At 42.3% G+C, this 22,963-nt stretch overlaps 7 protein-coding genes across 9 annotated transcripts; 2 read left to right on the forward strand and 5 right to left on the reverse strand.

Annotated features, from left to right (window-relative positions):
• Positions 1-398: 398 nt before the first annotated feature.
• Positions 399-7,888, reverse strand: LOC132792182 (collagen alpha-2(IV) chain). Of its 2 annotated transcripts, none has more exons than XM_060801436.1 (10): positions 7,833-7,888; positions 6,866-6,995; positions 6,582-6,649; positions 6,420-6,523; positions 6,187-6,360; positions 2,213-6,121; positions 2,099-2,158; positions 1,509-2,043; positions 1,322-1,447; positions 399-1,253 (listed from the first exon to the last, which is right to left on the reverse strand). In XM_060801436.1, the coding sequence occupies exons 2-10, from the start codon at positions 6,935-6,937 to the stop codon at positions 455-457; spliced, it is 5,847 nt and encodes a 1,948-aa protein (XP_060657419.1). In that variant the 5' UTR covers positions 6,938-6,995; positions 7,833-7,888; the 3' UTR covers positions 399-454. The 2 variants fall into 2 exon arrangements, with proteins under 2 accessions (XP_060657419.1, XP_060657418.1); XM_060801435.1 differs by lacking the exon at positions 7,833-7,888 and having other exon boundaries at positions 2,213-3,286; positions 3,317-6,121; positions 6,866-6,978.
• Positions 7,889-9,764: 1,876 nt separating this feature from the next.
• Positions 9,765-11,231, forward strand: LOC132791870 (transmembrane protein 19). Its single transcript, XM_060800971.1, has 2 exons — positions 9,765-9,986; positions 10,048-11,231. The coding sequence occupies exons 1-2, from the start codon at positions 9,875-9,877 to the stop codon at positions 10,929-10,931; spliced, it is 996 nt and encodes a 331-aa protein (XP_060656954.1). The 5' UTR covers positions 9,765-9,874; the 3' UTR covers positions 10,932-11,231.
• Positions 11,232-11,302: 71 nt separating this feature from the next.
• On the reverse strand, positions 11,303-12,557 carry LOC132791868 (uncharacterized). The gene is made up of 2 exons (XM_060800970.1): positions 12,337-12,557; positions 11,303-12,281 (listed from the first exon to the last, which is right to left on the reverse strand). Exons 1-2 carry the CDS (start codon positions 12,446-12,448, stop codon positions 11,314-11,316), a joined length of 1,080 nt encoding a protein of 359 aa, XP_060656953.1. The 5' UTR covers positions 12,449-12,557; the 3' UTR covers positions 11,303-11,313.
• A 911-nt stretch (positions 12,558-13,468) lies between these two features.
• LOC132790666 (uncharacterized) lies at positions 13,469-14,685 on the reverse strand. The gene is made up of 2 exons (XM_060799295.1): positions 14,575-14,685; positions 13,469-14,507 (listed from the first exon to the last, which is right to left on the reverse strand). Exons 1-2 carry the CDS (start codon positions 14,603-14,605, stop codon positions 13,552-13,554), a joined length of 987 nt encoding a protein of 328 aa, XP_060655278.1. The 5' UTR covers positions 14,606-14,685; the 3' UTR covers positions 13,469-13,551.
• A 2,618-nt stretch (positions 14,686-17,303) lies between these two features.
• Positions 17,304-18,343, forward strand: LOC132792866 (nucleolin). The gene is made up of 2 exons (XM_060802381.1): positions 17,304-17,441; positions 17,507-18,343. The coding sequence occupies exons 1-2, from the start codon at positions 17,414-17,416 to the stop codon at positions 18,244-18,246; spliced, it is 768 nt and encodes a 255-aa protein (XP_060658364.1). The 5' UTR covers positions 17,304-17,413; the 3' UTR covers positions 18,247-18,343.
• LOC132793403 (uncharacterized) lies at positions 18,308-19,794 on the reverse strand (the record flags this gene model as incomplete). Its single annotated transcript, XM_060803319.1, has 2 exons — positions 18,308-18,722; positions 19,513-19,794. Coding segments are annotated over 2 exons (642 nt in total), but the record flags the coding sequence as incomplete, so codon positions are not given.
• Positions 19,795-19,886: 92 nt separating this feature from the next.
• Positions 19,887-22,319, reverse strand: LOC132792867 (uncharacterized). 2 transcript variants are annotated; one of them, XM_060802383.1, is made up of 2 exons: positions 22,118-22,319; positions 19,887-21,621 (listed from the first exon to the last, which is right to left on the reverse strand). In XM_060802383.1, exon 2 carries the CDS (start codon positions 20,389-20,391, stop codon positions 19,969-19,971), a length of 423 nt encoding a protein of 140 aa, XP_060658366.1. In that variant the 5' UTR covers positions 20,392-21,621; positions 22,118-22,319; the 3' UTR covers positions 19,887-19,968. The 2 variants fall into 2 exon arrangements, with proteins under 2 accessions (XP_060658366.1, XP_060658365.1); XM_060802382.1 differs by having other exon boundaries at positions 19,887-22,010.
• Positions 22,320-22,963: the final 644 nt, after the last annotated feature.

A 22,963-nucleotide genomic window follows, 5' to 3' on the forward strand; every position in this document is an offset into this window, starting at 1 on the left:
AATTACTCACATTTTAGAAATAGCGTTTAAAAAAATTAATTTTTCTTATATAATTTTGAATATATTTATCATTTAATTATATTTAATTTTTTTTTTTTATGAATTAAGAATAAAGTTTGATTGGTGGTTGCTTATATAACTGCTATCGAGATTACTGTTTATCTAGTAGAAGTACTTACTTTTGTGCCGTTTCATTTTATTTAAAAAAAAAAAAAAATGCAATTTGTGATTGTTTTTTTGTTTCGGCTTTCGTTTTGACGGCAGTGTGTGTGTTGTTTTTATTACATATTAAATATTAATTACAATTTCAATTTGTGCACGAATAGTAAAATGGAGGGTATCTCTAAAATTAATTAGCAAAAACTTAAATGCTTAAAGAACGTGCTTCAAATGTAAGCAAAGCAGGTTAGTGATTAACTTTAACTGTTTAAGTGTTGAGTCCTCTCCGGAACTCCTAGCACTTGCTGTTCGCCGGCGCCTTAGGCCGACAGATCTTACTGCGTCCATTGGCGCCATAGACAATGTTGCAAGAGAATGTGAAATAGCCGCACGTCGACGACTTTGTGTAATATGTGGACTGGAAGTTTTTATTCTCCTGAGGCGGATTCTTTGAGTTATCCATGCTGCCAGTCACCGACTTGGTGACAGTTACATAACTGTCGGGGGCGCGTGGCTTTTGGGCTACAACATCAGTTGGCTTGGCATCCTCCTCCTCGAGACTGATGTTAACCTTCTTAGGCTTATGCAACTCTAAAGCTTTTGTGTGAAACTTTTTCTCTACGTTAACGGTACCTCGGAAGCCGCTTGGAACCGTTTCGGTGGTGGTACGGGTGGGATAAGTGTTGACTCGACCATTTTGATTCTGAATCACTTTGTATGCGTCTGTAGGCGAATTCGGCACAGCCGCCTGTTGCTTTTGTGTGGGCGAGGATTGAGAATAGGTTAAAGTTGGTGCTGGAGCTAATGCTGATGGAGCTGGCTGCTGATCCTTCGTTTGACTAGCAGATGCGGGATAGTCTTCCAGCTTAATCGGCTTAGCAGGCTCAGTGTAGTAGTCATCTTCATCGTATTCATCTTCGGGCAGCTCACCTTCATCTACTTCTTCGTTCTCCGTTAAAGAAGGCTCGGGCTGACTGGTCTTGTCATCTTGTTCCTTGCTCGTTTTAGTGGATTTTAGCTGTAGTTCGGGAATCCTATCGGATTCCGATGTAAGCGATGGGCCACTGTAGACGGCGTCAACGCGATCGGTCACACTGCAAGCAAATTTTAAATATTAACACATAAATATGGCAGACACGGACGTCAATTGATTAATACTTACGCAGTGCCAGGGTTGCCAAACTGGCTGATTGTATTGAAAAGCTCTCTATTCTGCTCGCGATAAGTGGCAACCTGTTCTTTTGTGCCTGATGCAGATTGAGCAGCACCATGGTATGATACACCAAAGCTACAAAGTTATAAATACAACTTATATTGATTGTTACATATTAGACGTCAGTTGCTTTTACCTAGACGTGCCGTGTATTTGCGATTGACTCTGTCCAGAGTGAGCACCCGATTGTGCTGATGCTTGGCCACCACCCTGGGCAGCTGCTCCGTTGTTATCCTGACCTGGTCGGAAACCGATTTGCGCCTGCGAAGAAGTTTGACCAGGTCCACTGGATTGAGCATCAGCTAATCCGCCCTTATCGTTGGCCTGCACTTCGCTCTGGCTTTGGTGTATGAGACCTCCGCTCTGAGAAGACGCTTTGGTACCTCCATCCTTGTTATTAAGTTGGACTTGAGCTTGTGATTGTGAAGGACCTCCTGAGCCTTGTGACTGACTCATTGCCCCATCAGCGTTTCCTGTAACTTGTGCGCTGGCTGAACGATCGCCATCGGAAGTCATTGCGTTTGCACTGAACGAACTTCCCTTCGAGTAGGTGCCAGACACTTGCGTATTGGCTGTACCTCCATTCTTCTTGCCTTGTGCACTGGCCGATGCTTGACCATCTCCAATTACTGACTCGGCCTGTGAGAAAGCGTCATCCACTCCACCAGAACCTGTTAAGTTTCAAAATTAGAAAATCGAGTTATACTTTGGTAATCTAAAACATACCAGACGCTCCGCTTGGAAGAAGACCAGTCGCTCCGCTATATCCTGCACCACCAGGGGTACCTAAAAAACGTTAAATTGAGGCTATTGTATCGAACTCAATTATTTCGGACTTACCAACGCCATTAATAGAAGGTAAACCAACTCCAGGACCAGTTGTGTAACGTCCAGGAGCTCCAATTTGGCTACCCCCAACCCCTGGTTGTCCTATGCCACCTCCAGGTTGTACTCCTGCAATACCAGGCTGAGTTCCATAACCTGGCTGTCCTACTCCAGTTCCGGGTTGACCTCCGCCAATTCCAGGCTGTCCACCAACACTAGGTTGTGTTCCATACCCAGGCTGTCCTTGTCCAGTTCCTGGTTGACCTCCGCCAATTCCAGGCTGTCCACCAACGCCGGGTTGAGTTCCATAACCAGGCTGTCCTACTCCTGTTCCTGGTTGACCTCCACCAGTTCCAGGCTGTCCAGCAATACCGGATTGAGTACCATAACCAGGCTGTCCAACTCCAGTTCCGGGTTGACCTCCGCCAATCCCAGGTTGTCCACCAACACCAGGTTGAATTCCATATCCAGGCTGTCCACCAATACCGGGTTGAGTACCATAACCAGGCTGTCCAACTCCAGTTCCGGGTTGACCTCCGCCAATTCCAGGCTGTCCACCAATACCGGGTTGAGTTCCATAACCTTGCTGTCCTACTCCTGTTCCTGATTGACCTCCACCAATTCCAGGCTGTCCACCAATACTGGGTTGAGTACCATAACCAGGCTGTCCAACTCCAGTTCCGGGTTGACCTCCGCCAATTCCAGATTGTCCACCAACACCAGGTTGAATTCCATATCCAGGCTGTCCACCAATACCGGGTTGAGTACTATAACCAGGCTGTCCAACTCCAGTTCCGGGTTGACCTCCGCCAATTCCAGGCTGTCCACCAACACCAGGTTGTGTTCCATAACCAGGCTGTCCTTGTCCAGTTCCTGGTTGACCTCCGCCAATTCCAGGCTGTCCACCAACGCCGGGTTGAGTTCCATAACCAGGCTGTCCTACTCCCGTTCCTGGTTGACCTCCACCAATTCCAGGCTGTCCACCAACACCAGGTTGAGTTCCATATCCAGGCTGTCCTTGTCCAGTTCCTGTTTGACCTCCCCCAATACCTGGCTGTCCACCAATACCGGGTTGTGTTCCATAACCAGGCTGTCCACCGGGTTGTGTTCCATAACCAGGCTGTCCACCGGGTTGAGTTCCATAACCAGGCTGTCCTACTCCAGTGCCTGGTTGACCTCCGCCAATTCCAGGCTGTCCACCAATACCGGGCTGAGTTCCATAACGTTGCTGTCCTACTCCAGTTCCGGGTTGACTTCCGCCAATTCCAGGCTGTCCACCAACCCCAGGTTGTGTTCCATAACCAGGCTGTCCTTGTCCAGTTCCTGGTTGACCTCCGCCAATTCCAGGCTGTCCACCAACACCGGGTTGAGTTCCATAACCAGGCTGTCCTACTCCTGTTCCTGGTTGACCTCCACCAATTCCAGGCTGTCCACCAATACCGGGTTGAGTTCCATAACCAGGCTGTCTTTGTCCAGTTCCTGGTTGACCTCCCCCAATAACTGACTGTCCACCAACACCGGGTTGTGTTCCATAACCAGGCTGTCCACCAGGTTGAGTTCCATATCCAGGCTGTCCTACTCCAGTTCCTGGTTGACCTCCGCCAATTCCAGGCTGCCCACTAATACCGGGTTGAGTTCCATAACCTTGCTGTCCTACTCCAGTTCCGGGTTGACCTCCGCCAATTCCAGGCTGTCCACCAGTACCGGGTTGAGTTCCATAACCAGGGTAAACTAATCCTGGTTGACCGCCTCCAATTCCAGGCTGTCCACTTACACCAGGTTGAGTTCCATAACCAGGTTGTCCTACCCCGGTTCCTGGTTGACCTCCTCCAATTCCAGGCTGTCCACCACTACCGGGTTGAGTTCCATAACCAGGGTAAACTAATCCTGGTTGACCGCCTCCAATTCCAGGCTGTCCACTAACACCAGGTTGAGTTCCATAACCAGGTTGTCCTACCCCTGTTCCTGGTTGACCTCCTCCAATTCCAGGCTGTCCACCACTACCGGGTTGAGTTCCATATCCAGGGTAAACTAATCCTGGTTGGCCTCCTCCAATTCCAGGCTGTCCACCACTACTGGGTTGAGTTCCATAACCAGGGTAAACTAATCCTGGTTGACCGCCTCCAATTCCAGGCTGTCCACTAACACCAGGTTGAGTTCCATAACCAGGTTGTCCTACCCCTGTTCCGGGTTGACCTCCGCCAATTCCAGGCTGTCCACTAACACCAGGTTGAGTTCCATACCCTGGTTGTCCTACTCCTGTTCCTGGTTGAACTCCACTGATTCCAGGCTGGCCAGCGGTTCCTGGCTGAGTTCCATAGCCAGGTTGCCCCCCAAATCCAGGTTGACTTCCATATGCAGGTCCTGTGGCAGGTTGATCTCCACGAGTTCCAGAATATCCGCCGGTACCGGTTTGAGCACCGTATCCAGGTTGGCCTGCGCCTGATCCTGGCTGAGTTCCATAACCAGGTTGACCTGCTCCTGATCCAGGTTGAGTTCCATAACCAGCAGTACCACCAACTCCTGGCTGAGTTCCATAACCGGGCTGACCTGCGCCTGATCCAGGTTGAGTTCCATAACCGGCAGTACCACTTACACCTGGTTGAGTTCCATAACCAGGTTGGCCTGCTCCTGATGCAGGCTGAGTTCCATAACCAAGTTGACCTGCTCCTGATTCAGGTTGAGTTCCATAACCAGCAGTACCACTAACTCCTGGTTGAGTTCCATAACCGGGCTGACCTGCGCCTGATCCAGGTTGAGTTCCATAACCGGCAGTACCACTTACTCCTGGTTGAGTTCCATAACCAGGTTGGCCTGCTCCTGATCCAGGCTGAGTTCCATAACCAGGTTGACCTGCTCCTGATCCAGGTTGAGTTCCATAACCAGCAGTACCACCTACTCCAGGTTGAGTTCCATAACTAGGTTGGCCTGCGCCTGATCCAGGTTGAGTTCCATAACCAGCAGTACCACTAACTCCTGGCTGAGCTCCATAACCTGGCTGACTTGCGCCTGATCCAGGTTGAGTTCCATAACCGGCAGTACCACTTACTCCTGGTTGAGTTCCATAACCAGGTTGGCCTGCTCCTGATCCAGGCTGAGTTCCATAACCAGGTTGACCTGCTCCTGATCCAGGTTGAGTTCCATAGCCAGCAGTACCACCAACTCCTGGTTGAGTTCCATAACCAGGTTGACCTGAGCCTGATCCAGGTTGAGTTCCATAACCACCGGTACCTCCTACACCAGGCTGAGTTCCATATCCAGGCTGACCTGAACCTGATCCAGGTTGAGTTCCGTATCCACCGGTACCACTTACTCCAGGCTGTCCACTTACTCCTGGCTGAGTTCCATATCCTGGCTGACCTGCTCCTGCTCCCGGTTGAGTTCCAGCAACACCAGTACCACCAACTCCTGGCTGAGCTCCATAACCAGGTTGGCCGGCGATTGAACCAGGTTGAGTTCCTACGCCAGGCTGTCCACTTACTCCTGGCTGAGATCCATATCCAGGCTGACCTGTACTTGATCCCGGTTGAGTGCCATAACCAGTAGTACCTTCCACTCCAGGTTGACCGCTGACTCCTGGTTGCGTTCCGTATCCAGGTTGTCCACTTCCTCCTTGGGTTCCATAGCCAGGTGGCCCTCCTGGCTGACCTGTTCCTGATTGTGTTCCAGGTTGGCTAACTGTACCTCCTACACCAGGTTGGCCACTTGGTTGACCTCCAGCAGCTCCTCCACCGATTCCAATTTGCTGGGTGCCTGCACCACCAAGTTGTCCTCCAGGTCCAGGTTGGCCGCCGATGCCGGGTTGTCCACCAATTCCGGACGGACTACCAACACCGGGTTGTCCAGCGCTACCGGTTTGACCACCAGTTTGTCCATATCCGGGCTGAGTTCCAATACCGCCTGGTTGTTGTCCATAGCCGGTTCCTGGACAGATACAATACAAATTGGACTTCTGACTTGTATCTTCTGCTTCCCAATTGATAACTTACCAGTGCCAGGAAGACTTATGATAGCATCGGGTCTACCAGAGAGGCCAGGACCACTCGGATATAGAGATGAGCCGCCAGTACCTGCTATGCCACTGGCACTGGGATATCCAGAACATTCACTGCAATCTCCTGAAGAAAACTGACTCTGTGCTTGTCCCATGCCATGACTTCCAGCTGAATAAGTTATGACTCGGTGACTAAGAATTTGTTAATATTTTATTTCTTTTACTCACAAACAGTTGAACGAGACCCATTTTCATTAGCTTCAGCCTCCGCCTTGCCATCCTCTTCGGGCTTACCGAAGTTTAAGTACTGAGACTGTGTTTGTCCCCGAACACTGCGTAAGTAATATGCAAGATTAGCCTGATTTGATCAACATTTAACAATCAACTTACTATCTTTTGGTTCTCTCTAAATCAGTCAGGGGAGTCAGCTCAGCATCATCATCAACAGATGATTGATCCTACAGTAGATACGAGTAAAGTTCAATGTTAATGACAGCTTAATCATAATCTCATTCCCTGTCGATATTTCGAAAACTGACCTTGGTCACAAATCTCTTATCACGCTTTATTAGGCATTGAACTACTTTACTTTCCGGAATGAGTTTGTAATTAAAAGTTCTCACTCATACACACACAAAAACACACAATTAATTGTTGACAATTTGGACACTTACTATGGCCGCTCCATTTGTGTATGCTATGAGAAGCACCACACCAATCAGCATGCCCCATCGAAAGGGCAACATTTCAGTAAATCTAATTTCGATCCAATGAAAACGCGTTCTCGAAGGCACAACCAGCAAACTGCGAATTGAAATTAAGTTTAATTGTATTATCAACATATATTTTCTTGATTATATATTTTTTTTAGTGTTAGTCTTATTAGCGGTCGTTTTTTTCTTCAACTATTTGCTGTCTCGTTGCTCTTCGCAGTGTATGTCACAAGGGGTTATCACTAAAGACACTTTATTGAAATGAGCACACTGATGCCAAAAAAAAAATACAGTAAAAATGAAACTACAAAACTATGCTCGATCTTGATCCCGATTTTAACTTTATACATGACGTAATTCCATGTGCCAATTTTTCAATGCTTTTTGAACATGCGTGTTTAATAGAGTTTTAGATTTATGTGCCCATTTCAGAAGCAGTAGTATTGATGTGATTTTGAAATCTACACAATTTTATTCAGTTTTCTCTTTACAAATACACTGAAATTACTTTAGATCAGTGTTGGAATTATTCACAAATTGCTTCACACTTTTATTTAGAAATCATCACAAATTTGTTCGGGTGATTTTATTTTAAAAGGAATTTAAATCAATGTTGTAATTATTCATAAATTGATTCACACTTTCACTTTTCAATTATAACATAACCTCGAAATGTCGACTTTAAAAATTAAATTTTTTTTTCCTTTTTGTTTCGAAATCATTTAACTTGGGCGGCACTAGTTTAAATATCCTTTTTATATCCTTTTTGATAAGTTTATCTTAGCTAAAGACACCAATACTTTTAATCTTTTGATTATAAAATATTTGTTTATATTAAGATTTGGAAAATCTTTTTGATGGTAATATATCCTTGATAGTGATTTTTTAAATATAAATGTTCCACAATCAGTTCCTCATTGACACATACTTCTTCGCCTTGCGTATAGGATCCAAGTGATAGTTCCGATCTGCAGCCGAACGCGACAACTGCCGGATTGCGAATAACGTAACGTCGCCAGACGTTGGCAACGTAAAGTTCTCGAGCTGAAGCTCGATTCATTGAAGGCGAGCGATTTCAATACATTTGCATGTGTCGGTTTGAATATATTTATGTAGGATTCACACACTTAGACATTGATAGACTCTAATCGTAATTCACATACAAACATATATACACATTCATTCGTTTAGAGACGAAGCACTTAAAGCTATGGCTCGTCATTCATTTGAGTCTATCTTGTGCCTATTCCATTACATATCAACACTTTGATCGTGTCAATCGATCACTTGGCTTGGGGCGCTTCATTGCAAGCGTCTTCGTCTGCGTCTGCGACTGCGTTACAACATCGTCGTCGCAGATGGGGGAGACTTTTGACCCATTTTAGGGAAATGCGTGGCCATTTATTAGCATATAAAGATACGCAATTGTGTATCTCTCAGATACATTTACACATCCATCCACTTCGTATTGCATTTTCAAGTGTGTCCCCGCGTCCGGCTCATTAAATATGCATGTCTGGCTTCATATTCATAGGCATGTTGCAATTGTCGTACGTCCAATGACTTGTAGTTGTGGGACACTTGGTTCTATAAGAGCACTCCACATATGTTTTGTTTTGAAACCCTTAATCGAATTTCAACGGAAGTAATTTGCACTTGATAACCTCTGCGCCTCCTGGTGCAGAATCGTCATATCTATTTTTAGTTCAAAACTAGCTTTGTTTAAGTCTAAACAGTCCAATGTTAAACTCGGATTTTTTTTTTCTTATCGCCTCGCTTAAGTTGTTCCAACATTTTTGTCTTTTTTCATTTTTTGTATATTCTATTCCGAGTATTGAACTGTACATTTGTATGTACATACAAATATTTAAAGGCTTGAGCGTTTTCTGAGATTGTTTCAAGGCTACGCATATTTTTAATTAAAAACCACGCTCTGAGAGCCAACCTAGTTTGATTAGATCAACAAAAAGCAAACTTTTCATTAATAACAAATTGCCTAGGCCTATGAAAATAAATTTGCATGTACCAAAAAATCTATTTAGACCATCTATGAATATAAATTGAAAAATTTGTCCAGCTTCGAGTGATCACTAAATAAAAACGGGAGTAATAAAGTGTTATTGCGACCCTGGATTTATTAGGGGCAAGTGTCCTGATCAATTTTTTTTTTGATTTTCAATTAATATGTATTCAAAACACGCAATAAACAAATTTGAGTACTCTTGTAAAACCTTACGGTAATGGCCTTATTTTATTAATATTTATCCGTTTCATGTATTTTATTACATCGGCTTTATGTATATTTTTTAATATTTCTGTGCATGCTATAATATAAATTTTTCTATTCATGCGCAGATGGAATCGGACGCTAAGTAACATAAACTTAATTAAAAATTTTTTAGTTTTTGATAACAAAAAATTTTGTAATTGCACTGCTCTAGTATCCAAAGTAAATGTATTTCGTTGGGTTGAACAAAACTTTGGAGTTATAGCAAGGCATTAAGTGTAGGACCATGCTGAGTGCCTATGAAAACTTTATTTAGTCTTTAAAAAACTATCAATGGGATCTGTTGACTACTATTTAAACTGAACAAAAATATAAAAAAAATATACGAAATATTTAATCGCAACAAAAATATAAAATATTTGTGTAATTAATGCACACTCAATGTTAAGAAACTAAATATACATACACAATTAAGAAATTATCCTAATAAAAAGTAAAAAAATAACATCTGTACGACAACAAATCAAATATCGCGGCACAGTTTAAATTTCCTGCCTTTGACCTGAGTCACCCTGTACGGTGTGAAATGAATTCCAAGCAAGTGATTTGGTATATTGGGTGTTCAGGGTAAAAGATGGTCACACCCGACCCGACAAACTGCTCACATCATTTGTTTACATTTTTGGAATGAAAGTTCATTTTGATTTCGTCGAAAATAGAAAGAAAGTGAATAGCAAACAATCATGAACGGCGATTGGATGCCCTTATTATTCTGCGGGCTCTCCATACCCATCTCACTTTTTATGTGGTTGGGCAATGTGGCATTCTCGAAATTCTGGAGCGCCGGCTTCGAAGGTGAGTTCGATTAATTAACGCAATTCACTTTCACACTGATAAGCCTCAAAATGATTTTTAGAACCCGCAGTCATACCACCTACCCGGTGGCTGTTCTCGACCTTGGCCCCGCTGGCCCTGATGACGGTGGCGCTGCGACGTCGCTCGGTGAGCAAATCGGGAGCTGCTTTAGGCATAATTGTTGCCTTTACGCTATCGATAGCGAGTCATCCGTTCTTCGCCAGTTTAGTGGTGTTCTTCTTCAGCTCGTCGCGTGCCACCAAATTTCGAGCACAGCTAAAGCGAAAGTTCGAGCACGACTTCAAGGATGGCGAAGGACAACGCAACTGGGTGCAAGTGCTCTGCAATGGCGGCATGGCCACGCAGCTAGCGCTGCTTTATCTCATCGATTGTGGCAGCGGTGAACGGGCCATTGACTTTGCCAAAGAGTATCGCTCCAGTTGGCTAGGCATTGCTGTAATGAGTGCGTTTGCCTGTTGCAACGGCGACACTTGGAGCAGCGAACTGGGCAGCGTGCTCTCCTCGCGGGATCCCGTCTCCATCATCAGTTGGCGTCGGGTGCCACGTGGCACCAATGGCGGCGTCTCGCTCATTGGAATCGCTGTCAGTTTGCTGGGCGGCTTACTCGTTGGATTCGGCTATTTTGTAACTGTGCGCTATACTGTGGATGCCAAAATGCTGTTGGTTAGTCCACCGCAATGGCCCATCATTTTGTTTGGTGGCTTGGCTGGACTCTTTGGCTCACTGTTGGACTCTTTGCTTGGCGGCATGCTGCAATACTCGGGCATCAATGCGCAGGGCAAGATTGTGGATGCGCCCGGCAAGGGAGTGCGTCATGTGAGCGGATTGCGCATTCTGGACAATCACAGCGTCAATCTCATCTCCAGCATTGTTATGGGCGTCACCATGCCGTTGCTGGCACTCAAGTTTTGGCCTGTGCGCTAATTGGGCGACCACTTTCAGTTAACATGAATGGACTTTAATGCAATGCAAACGATAGACTCGAACCACTCAACAACGATTAGATCAAATTGCAACACTCGCAAACTATTTACTAAAACATTAGACTAAGTCATCGCATCTTGTAACTAAACAAACAAACATAATACCTTCTAACATTCTCATGTCTGTGTGATGAAACGCTTCAGCTGTAGTTTGATCACAGATCCTTAGCTCAGCTGAAGTGTCGCCTCTATAATAATTGTTCCATCTTTAATATACTTCAAGTATATCATTTGTTTTCGATTTGTTTTGTTTTGCTGTAACACTCGAGTGACCTATGAAATTGAATTATGTTTTGTACATCAATTATAGCACACATACTTTATTAATCCTTCTGCACTTTAACTCTTTTCAACTTTTGCAACTCAATGTTGCGCAACAGGTTATTGGAGAAGGCACGCAACATCTCACTAGAAGGTGTTGCTGTAGCCTGACCGGCAGGCTTTGCAAAGCCAATGGAGAATTTGATCATCAGATCACCAATGGGAGAGTTGACAAATTGTGAACCTGTCGAGATTGTCTTGAAGATGATGCGACGCTTGTGCTGATAGATTTGCGGATCGTGCGGCAAACTGTTGTTCAGATTGGGATTCGGCTTGGAGTGGGGACGTTGCTTTTGATTGGAGGCGGAGGTAGAAGCAGGAGCTGCAGTTGTGCTACTTGTCAGCTCTGGACTCACTGTTGTCGACGTCACTTTCGATTGCTGCTCAGTCTTCGAACGCGTTGTGCGTGGCAATGCAGTTGTGGTGCGTCTGCGCTGAGGTCTTCTTGTGGAGCTGGAGCTGCTGGCTGGCTTTGAAGTAGGGATTGGCTGCTGCTGCACTTGGTAGTTCGTTTCTGGCAGCTGCTCCTCTGCAGTTGCTGCTGCATCTGGTTTCTCCGCATCGATGTCACCTTGCTCGGATTCTGGCACCGTCTCATCCACATAATCGTCATCTGCTTCCGCTTCATTGTTGCTGGTGAAAAGCGGTTTATTCGGTGGCTGTTGCAGCCGCTGGCGCTTAGTCTTATCGTCCGCGTAGATGGGCACATCAGGTCCGGTTGCAGCGAGAACTTGCTCCATCTGCTTCTGCAGTATTTCATAGAGCGGTGCATTCTGCTCGTCGTCCAGCAGCTCGACAGGTTCATTGGGCACAAATTGATTGTTCACATAGGCGCTGCGGCCATCCAAGTCGTCGTCTACGTCCAGCGCATCCTGATCCTCTTTGTGAGCACGCGCCTCCACAATGGAGTTATCTGGTGGTGCATGAGTAACCACATCAGCAGTGGGTAATCCTTCTATGCCGAGCAGCACTGAAAAGGATTTATTTTACTATATGGATCTGTCTTTAAACTCTGCTCAACTCACCTCCGCTTAGCAGCAGGATCAGGCCAAAGGTTCCAGTTGCGCTTGGCATTGCAGTCGTTTGGCTTCTGTGTGCAGTTGTCGCATTTGTTGCATCTTTTATACCACGTTGCATCCACCAGATGATGTTGCCACATCCCACACACGCAATCAACAGTGTTTAGTGCTTCAGTTAAGTTCTTTCGTTTTTTTATTATTATTATGATTTGTGCCCTATTGAATTACTTATCCGATCTGTTGTCGGCCATCAGCCCATTGAACTTAAGTATATAGAACTTGTTTCACAGTTCAATGAACTATTCAGATGATGTTGTTAAACTATTGTGGATAGTAGATGGCCAGGTCCGTTGCTGTCTCCAATCTCTCAAGGGACTTGTTGCAACGCCCACAGTTGGTTGAGAAGATTTCTCCATTGTTGAAGCACGTTTAAGTGCAACTTAACATCATTTTTATTATCAAGCATAAAATAGATAACATTTCTACAAATTTATTTCTTCATTTCGAATGCTTTATGAATGAGATACGTCCCTGTTAAACTACAGTATAATTTTATAGTAGTTTTCGTTTGGTTTTGAATTCCAAAATAGTTCGATAAAATGTAGCACAATTTGTTTTTACCTCATTAGGAGGAACATCCTATGAGCTTCTGGATGAGAAGAGACCTATTTCTACAATATTTAAATTCTCAATTTACAATTATCACGAGATGTATAGATGAACTTATTTTCAAAATAAAGAACGAGAATCAGTAACTCTCCAGCGAGTGAAGTCCGCTTGCTTTTTAAGTATTAAATAATGAACAGTTTAGAAAAATTACGTATCTGATTATACCTTGTTATATTTAAGAAAAAAAGTAAATCAAACGAGTTAATGCAAATTTTAAATTCTAATTTCGGGAAAATTTATTTTTTTTTTGAGAATTTGTATTTTGTAAGCTTCTATTGCATTTAGAGTAATATGATGAATACAAGGAGAAGATTGTTTTGTTTACAGTTTTTAAAAATATGATAAATATTTAAATCACGTTCTGTAGGCTTTGAACATAAACAACTGAAGCTAAGATTTTTAATCTCTTCCGGAGCATTTGCTAGTATGTTACTTCATACGATATCTTGGAAGATTAATAACTCAGAAAACTTTTTTTTTTTGTTTTTTCTTTTATTGTGAGCTTGTTTTGATGTTAAATAAATAAATAAATAATTAGCCTAAAACGTAAGTTTAAGATACCACATATTTGAGTTTATCCTTTTCGGATTCCAAAGGCTTTGCAACCGCTGCAACTGGAGCCTTGATTGCCTGATTTTGGATAGCTAGGGGCTTTGTAACGATCTGTGCCAGAGTTTCAGCTTTTTTCTTCTCTGGAATCGGGGGCAGGGCAACAGCTTCAGGAGCCAAAAGAACAGGGACAGCTCCGAGGTTGGGAACAGGCACAGCCACGGGGATGGGCACTGGCATAGTGACTGGCTTAACTTCTAGAGGCAAGGCAATTGGTTCGACTTTCTCCACTTTCTGCTTGTGCTTCTTCTTGTCTTCCTTTTGCTCCTCGCTGCTCTCATTGCTCTCCTTGTCCTTCTCTTTCTCCTTCTCAGCCTCGGCAGCAACTGTGGCAGCATCACGGAAGTAAGGGGAACATCTGAACTTCTTCTCGGTATATGCAGTTTCCTTGGGATACGTTTTCTGGCACTCCTCGTAAGGAAGTTCTGTCCACAAACCATGAGTGCGACACTTGGCCACATTCAGCTTGCATTTGTTGTAGAACACAGCAATTTCGTTGGGTGTCTTGCCACAGATGGGTTCATAGAGCTCTTCCGCACAATCATCGTCGCACAAATAACCCTCGCTCAAGGCATGAGCTGGACTATTGATGCTGCCCGAGTTGCTGAGCTGTTGGCAACCGGCTTTGCCCGCTTCACAGCTGAACCAGGCAATGGGAATGGCCAAGTATGGAGGACTCTGGCGAGTCTTACCTTCCTTGGCGGCGAGTGGGGAGAAGGTGCGCTTCACATAGTAGCCATGCTCCTCGGTGGACACCTGAGAGTTGGGACCGCTCAGATCCGATGAGGTGGACCATTTGGTCTTTGTCTTCGATCTGTGCGAGTTGTGATGATCGTTGCCCTTGTGCTTGCGACGCTTTGCCTCAATGGAGGCTGGTTGCAGAAGCAGCAAACTTGCCACTGAAAAATACAGTTAAGAATTGAGAATTGCTGAGGCCAGTGAATGTGATAAGAGAATGCGACTTACCTACGATGCAGGCAACCTGATATGGTCTCATCTTTCTTTTCTTAGCTTGACTTTCTTTTTGGGGAGCGATCTTAACAGCTGCTCGTTGCGAGTCCAACTGATCGCATCTGGTTGGGCGAGGTGGCTTAAGTATCTCTCTGATTTGGACGGGGGAATTCTTTTTCCTTTACCGGTTTTCTTGGTAATCTTTCAAAAGTTGTTTATTTACTTCTTCTGCGTCTTTTTCTACACTTGGTGCTACTTTAGCTGTGTCTCTGTTTGACCGCAAGGAAAGTATGCAAAGTTGCTCTTTTTATTTTTTATTTATTTATTTTTCTTTTTTTTTCTTCTTACTTTGGTGAAATTTTTTATGCAAACTCATGTGCTCTTCATTTATCAGCGAGCGACATGCGAGCGTATACCCTTTTACTCTGTGCCTGATACTCAGATACTCATCTAGAATGTCGGCTGCTCGAACTGGTTGCTGGCTGCTTAACACCTTACCCACCTTACTCTACCCACCTACCTGCCTGCCCACCCATCCATCTTTCTACCTTCCCTGTCCATCTGCTTGATCCCAGCGAAGCGCAGCACAGCTCAGCTTTGCGTCTAAAGCCGGTTTCGAATTGGGTCAATCTGAAAGGTTTACTGATCTCGTTTTATGGGCCCCTACAATTCTTTTTGTGGCCTTAGGAGGCTTTAGTTAACCCACAAGTATCTCTCTTTCTCTCTTCAACTCATCATCGTTGTTGTTCAATCAATCTGCTTGTTATCACCAAGCAGAAGTTGTTATTCTTCTATTGAGATTTCCATTCTCGCTTGTACTCGTAATTGCTGTTCTAATTACACGTCTTTTGTGGATTAACTTGAAATGTAATCTTTAATTTGTCTGCCTGATTACGGATCTTTGATTACTGACCCACTTCAGTACCATGGAATAACTTTCTAAGTGAAGTTCCAAATGGAAATGGATTTTTACTGCCTGCATTTTAAATACAAAACTTAATTCATATTGTTGCGAGTAATTCCCGGAACAGATCATCAAAACAAGCGTGATTTGCATTAAAGTTGAAAAGAAATGCTGGAACATTACAGCTTAATCTTAGAAAAGAAATGCTGGAACATTACAGCTTAATCTTAGATCTCAAGATTAATAGAAGGTAACTTTCTTATTCTTCGAGTGACAATCTGCTTTCATTTAATAAATTATTCTGTTGTTATGTAATAATTATTTTTATTTTAATGTCAAAGCTAAGATATCAAGCTTGTTTTACAATAAATCTTGTTCTTTTATAAAGTGAAAGAATTTGTGTTTGTAGAGATTTTGATGAAAGATATTTTTCATTATATTATATTTTGTTCTTCTCGAAATAAGAAATTGTTTTTCAATTTGTTGATAGAAACTTTTAATAACATACAATATTTATAAGCTATAAACAATAACTAAAGTCATCACTAGATATTTATAATTTATTGCGTCGAAAAGATTTTTGCTGAAAAGTAATTTAATTTTTTTTGTTTTGCTCTAAATAAGGAATTATTTTTACATTTTATATATTGATTTTACTTGAAAACATAAAGAAATTAATTAGAATGAATTGCAAAAAATGTCAAGATGCTTTTCATAGCATTTCTTCTTCTTAATTTTGTGATGCAAATTTGGTCTATTTTGTATTCCAGAATTTCGAATAAAGTTAAAATTTATCCTCTGTTTTATTTGGTAATTAATTAGAGTATTAATATAAAAGACAAATGCAAAACGCGTAGAAAGTTGGGAGCTATGCATTTTGGCTATTTCTTTTGAACTGATTAATATGTAAGGATATTAATTTAAATTTAGGCTATAATTTATTTAAGATTATCATCTATTAATTGTTCACAATCATATGCTCTTTACAAATGCTTTCTCTGAAGTCCCCCCAGACATATCAATATGATTCATTTATACGCGTGATCAGCTATTGTAATCAGTTGGGTTTGATTTTCGTATTAAGCCACATTATGGAAAAGTTTTCGAGTTTCCGAAATGCATTAGAAAGTGCCCACTGATGACGCAGCATTCAAATCTAAATTCAATATTCAATAAAATGTATCGTTTGTATCGTGTGGTGTGGGATCCACAAAAGTGGACGCTAATTATTACATAATTATGTTAAGTGTGCGCAGAGAGCAATGACTGATTGCCAAAAGAAATTTAATCAGTCAATTAAGTGCGTCAGCCGAAAAGTAAGAAAAATCCCTTTTGTTGTATACCTTATGGAACCTAAACATATTTGCATATAGCTCCGCACTTTGATGAGGGGAAGGAAAGTGGAATTGGAGACTGCCCTCGTAACGCCCGCGACTGGCAAATGAGTGTTAATGTTTTAGCCAAACAAACGCGACAGACGAGGAGGAACAACAGAGGGCCAAGAGTTGGGCATAAATAAACAGATTTATGAAAGAAGTGACCAGAAACCGAATTTTAAATAAATGATTTCGGTTTCTTTTGTGTATTGTGTGTGTGAGTAGAAGAAAACGAGGTAAACAAAAGATGTAAAAAGAAAGAGCTTGAGACTGAGACTGAGACAGAGACTGAGAGCTGAGAGTTGCAGTAAAAGCGGTTGCTTTAGATATGATATTGCTCAGAGTGAAGACCAGACCAGATCGCCTCTCCAGTGGCGTTAGAGCTCGCTCAGCGGCTCGTGGCTCATTCGCCTTGTTTCATGTTTACTTTCATTTCGACTGTCGTTGTCGTTGCTATAAAAAGCGAAAGCAAAGCGCTGGATTCGCTCATAAAGACCGCAAAACTGCAAAAGTCAACTCTGTGCCCCGCACATTGTCCACACTCGACGTAGCACTCAAGGATTTGCCAATCAACATGGTCAAGCACATTTACCTCACACTGGGTAAAGTCTTTGAAATACCCTTTTCTAATTCCTTTAATATTGAATTTCCATTTCCATTTTTGCAGCTGCTTTGCTCATCATGGCCTTGGCCGTGAGCTCAGCTCCCACTAATATGGAGCATGAGGTGGAGGCTGTTAAGGACAGCGAATTGATAGTCTTGCGTAAAACGCGAGCGGAAAGCTCGAGCGTGGAGAGCGATGAGGAAGCCGACGACGATGATGATGATGATGAGGCAGAGCAAAAGAACGATTCGGCTGCTGATGATGATGAGGAAGAGGACGACGACGACGATGATGCATCATTCATTCGCAGACGTCGCGAAGCAGCATCTGAACCTGCCAAGGAAACCACTGAAGCTGAGGCTGCTTCCGAAGCACCCGCTGCACCAGTTGAGGAGCACAACGCTGTCGTAGATCCTAGCGCAAGCGAGTTGCCCACCACCACCCGCAAGCCAGTGTTGGTGCTCATACGTGATGCACTCAATAAGGTCACCACGGGGCTGCCCACCGAGCAGGTGACCAATAATGCGCTGCAATATTTCCAGCTCTTCCAGCACTTTATTCAGCAGACCATCGAGCAGGTGATTGATGCTGCCGATGACGATGAAGATGAGGTGAGTCCAGCAACCACTGTAGATGAGGACAAAAAGGAAGAGGAGGACAAGAAGGAGGAGGAGGATAAGGTCACCGAAGTGCCTGAGAAGCAAACTGAAGAGGCTGCTCTTGTCGCCGAAGTTCCAGCTCCAGTTCCCGCTGACAACGAAGCAAAACCCGCAAAGCCCGCTGCAGCTAGCAATGCAGTTTAATGCGCTGCACAACAAAAAAATACCTCAACTATATATTTAATTTAACTATTTATTGCTTAGTTTTTAAATATAAAAAATACATCGAAAATTTTTCAATGAGTATTTTGTGTTTTTCATTAATTTGACTTTTTGCGATTGAACTCCTTGTAGAGCTGTGTTGAGCTGTGTTCCTTGATTGCTTGAATCTTGCTGCGACTTGGGCTGCGATGTCGATTTGTGGTGCGTCTTTTGGGTGGTTCGACCATCTCCAGCAGTCGGTTAAAATGCGAGTTTGGCACCTTGGTGGAGGCTCTTCTATTTCCTTGATTTAATCTCTGCTGATGTGCCAACGATACTTCCTGATCGCCAATTGTCAATGTAAGCGGCATCTTGCCAGCGGTGTTAATGTAAATGGGAATGGTGATGTATATGGGAGAGCCAGAAACGGGAATTGGAGCGGGAGCTGAAACGGGATCGGGTTTGGTTTCTTGCACGGACTGAAAAAATGGCAGAATATGGCGGAAAGCATAAAAAGAAGATTAGTTTATATTCAACACTAAAACAATTAAGCACAGACTTTTGAAATATATCATATAAATTCAAATACACATTTACATAGCTGAATTTTTGAAAGCTGAACAGCATTACAAATATTTGCAAAGTTTTAATTTAAATTTTCACTTCTACGAAATATACATAGATTGAAAAAATGAACTACACTTTCGAAAGCTGATTAGCATCAACAATATTTGAAGATGTTTTAGCTCCAATATTCACTTCTACAAAATATAAGGATTTTGTATACATAGTTTTCTAGTATTACGTTTCAAAAACAAACGGATACAGAAATTGAATAACACAATAGAATAACATAACAAAACTGGGAGTCTTTTAATTAGAATTAACGTTTTTTTAACTTTAAAAATGCAAATTACATAGCATTTTCCATCAAATTAAAAACAAAATAAAGGTATTCAGAAATTTTTTGATCTAATCGTCGAATGTAGCTTCAAAGTAAAATATAACGAAGTTTCTCAAATTGCTATATACCTATATGTATGTATGTATTTTTGGTTTTTGAAATTATATTTGTGCCAGGTACATAAGTATTTCATAAATAAAATAATATTCTATATGATAACCTCATCGTACAGGTAGAAAGTGAAACTGTCACCAGGTGCGTGGTAATAATTATGTAGATTATAAAAGAGTTATTATACATTTGTCACCAGGTGCAGTTTAATAGCTAGTCAGATTTAAAAAGAGTTAAAAAAGAAGTTTAGCTACCTGTGGCTTTGGTTCTTCTGGCATCTGCTTAAGGAAATACAAGGGATTGGCGTCATCTGTCAAACTGTTGACTTCATCATCTGAGAGCAGAGGAAGACGCTCATTCTGGAAACTGAAATCTGGCTCATCTTTGACAGGAGAGCTGACATCAGCCTTGGGCTTAGAAGTGGAGGAGGTGCTGAGAGGTTTTACTGTAGTGCTGGGACGAATAGCATCCAACAAGGACTTTAATCGATGAGCCTCATCGTTATCATTGGGTTCGATATTGGTTTTGTTCTGAATTAACTCTTGCGAAGCACAGAATTTGCAGCTGAGCAGCAGAACTGAAAGGTGTGAAATGTGTTAGTGAGAACGCAACAAATTTAAATGTCAAGTCAAATTTTATTTGATAGAAACTAATTACAATCTAAATCGAATCGAGTAGCTTAAAGTAATGTGTAGTTGATGAATCTGAAATCAAAGTGCAGTTCGCTTGCCGTCGAGCACAAGTTCATTTAGTCCCAACTCCCGGAATTGTTCCAGGCGATCCACTTGCTTGATGAGACGCTTCTTGAATTGCACCTCACGGCTGAGTACCTTGAGATCATCCACAGTGCAGAGTTTGTTACAGTTTCCAATATTCTTGTCAATCAGTTGAGCGGTCAACATAATCTTCGATCGAGACAGACGCAGATAGGAGAAATCCTTTTCCGATTTACGCAGTTCCAAGCGATGCAAAAAGATCTGATACGGAAAACTGACAGGTTCGGTTGATCGCAGCATTTTCCTCGAGTGTTTCTGTAGCTTCTGCTCATGATGTTTGGCTTTCATTTGTTTGTGCAGTGTCTTCTGACGCTTCTTTTCGGCTTTGTCCATTTTCTGATTCTGGCAGACTTTCATCTTGAGAGCGATAGATCTTCACGGTTTGACAGTTGATGCTGTTCTGATGCCCAGGACATGTCGACCGCATCCTTAAATAGTAAGCAGGTAGCACTATCCTGGCTAGATTTGCGAATACCCTTTGCAGGTAGTTCCATGTCTCATTAGCGCGACGTGATCCTGGACGCGTGTTCGTCATAAAGATCATTCGCAGGCATTCCATTCGCTATCGCTTAAGTTCGTTGTCTGGGATTTTCCACGGATTATTTATGGCTTTATGACCGGGATATTGGGTACCCAACCAAATTTTTGCCGGCTGCTTCTTGTCTTAAGCCTCAATTAGGGCTTCCAACTTAGCGCCGTACTTCGGCAGCGTCGCGACGCTAAGATTTTTTGGAGTTTTTCCATTCGCGTTTGGATTTTGGGTTTTCGCGATAACACCCTGGGACACCTTTCCAGGAATTTGTGTATTTTCGCTGGTCGTCCTTGTCCCCATATCTTATGGTTTTCAGAAGGTTCCAGAGACAGTTTCTGGGTATGCGATGGATGCAGTTCTCTAAGAAAATATGCGGGTTGCCACTGAGTTTCCTACAATTTCCTTTGACACACTTTAGCCACTAACTGTACTTTATTTGATTTTGATTCCAATTCGTAAAACTACTATTTAAATTTCTGGTCGAAAGCACTTAAAATACATATATACGTTTTTTGGTTGCACATCGTAGATTTTTAGCACATTCTTAAAATTCTACGCTTCACTTTGATAAAGTTCTTAATTTATATAGACTATATTAGCTGATTTCTTACAACATTATTAAACGCACCTCCGCAAAGAAAAGTGAAAGACCGCTTCATGTTCGTTTTAAAAATAATACTAAAACTGCTTTTGGCCAAACATTTGGGTTTTATAGCGAAAATGAAGTTTCTGCGCTATAACCAAAAATTTCACTAGAGAAGAGAACACTCTCGTTGTGGCTCATTTGCATATTAATTTTTGAAAACGACGTCAACGACCTAAGACCGTCTTTTCTCTGTCTATGTAAATTTGTGTGTTAAAAGTTTCAAAAGCGTCGTCATTTTATTCGATTTTTAGAGCCAGAAGAGAGCAGAAGCGCATAAATAATGATGATGAGCCAATTCTTTTTTGTTCATTTCAAGCATTTGATTTGTTCATTTTGCATGCAATTTATGAATAACGAATCATTACTCGATCTTGGCCGTCATTCAATCTGAATGTGCTTCGATGCGCAGCTGGAAAATTTTTGCTTTTGTCAATACGAATTAGCCGAAAGACACAGACACAGAGTCGGAGTCAACGGAGTCATCGATGAGTTTTATTTAAAGTTGAGTTTATTTATTTTGCATTCACTGTGTCTGCACAGAGGCCACGACACGACCGAACAGGAACGGACAAGAAAGGACAGGATAGGACAGGGCCAAGGCATTTCCATTTGACTGACTTGCATAACATTTTCCGTATTTCTCTCGTCGACGTCGTTGTCGTCTTTTGTGGTTTGCGTTTGTCATTAGACAACCGTCTAGACCGAATTTTGGAAGCCAGTCGCAGACTGGTATCGATAGCTATTGAAGACGCATGTCCCAACTTCTGTCCCACAGAAGTTGGCAACACAATTTGGCCACTGGGAAATTTACGTATATTGAAATTGGCAACGTTTCTGAATGTGACTGACTGAATGCCAAAAGCATTGACTCTGACTCCCCTCTTGACTCTTGCTTGTTGACTTACTTTTGTGTTAAGCAGAACGAATATTTTCTTAGCATATTTATAAGAACGTTTGCCTCCAATACCCTAAGCTGAAGGTTGATTGCTTTACTGATTTAAATTCCCAATTTGTGGAGTTAAATTTTAGAATTATAAAATACAATTTTTAAATTTAACTTATAACTATAATTATTTTTCTAATATTTTAAATAAAGAAATCTATAAATCTTTTATATATTTTTTTAAAGCTTTAGCTTTTATTTAAAATATTTTTTTACATACTAAAAGTCTCCCTTGATTTCTGATAAATATTTCACAGCTATCTGTAAGCAGATGACATATGAATTGTTTGATAAATTGGCCAGGGTATTTAAGCTTCGGAGATCGATATATCATTTAATTTATCCTGTTTTTTATTGCATTCAGAATGACGTTGACGACGACGACGTCGAGGCTATAATTTTTCGACATTGTGTTCGCAATTTGTTAGCCATGAGGCCAATAAATTTCGCCAAATATGCGCCATAAAAAGGGAGCAAGAAAAAAAATGGAGGCAGGGGCGGAGAGATATGCGATCCAAAAACCTATGCACTTTATAATGAAATAAATTGACTTTCATGAAGGCGGCATCAATATGGTAGCAAAAAGCAAATAAATCGCAACTTTGTGCGCAAATTAAAAAGGTTTGCAGCGGTTTGCCGATAGCAAGTGAAGGCAAGAGGCTGTGTTACAAGAAAGGCGGGGGGAAAACGCTTTGGTTCGCCGCTCAATTTGCAATAATGCCGCACAGCCAGTTTCATTTCAATTGCAACAATTTCGGACAGCTGCAAAAAAGAATGAAACACACAAAAGTATAAAATGTGCACAGTG

This window comes from Drosophila nasuta, chromosome 3, assembly GCF_023558535.2.
Source record: "Drosophila nasuta strain 15112-1781.00 chromosome 3, ASM2355853v1, whole genome shotgun sequence".
Taxonomy (NCBI): Eukaryota; Metazoa; Arthropoda; class Insecta; order Diptera; family Drosophilidae; genus Drosophila; species Drosophila nasuta.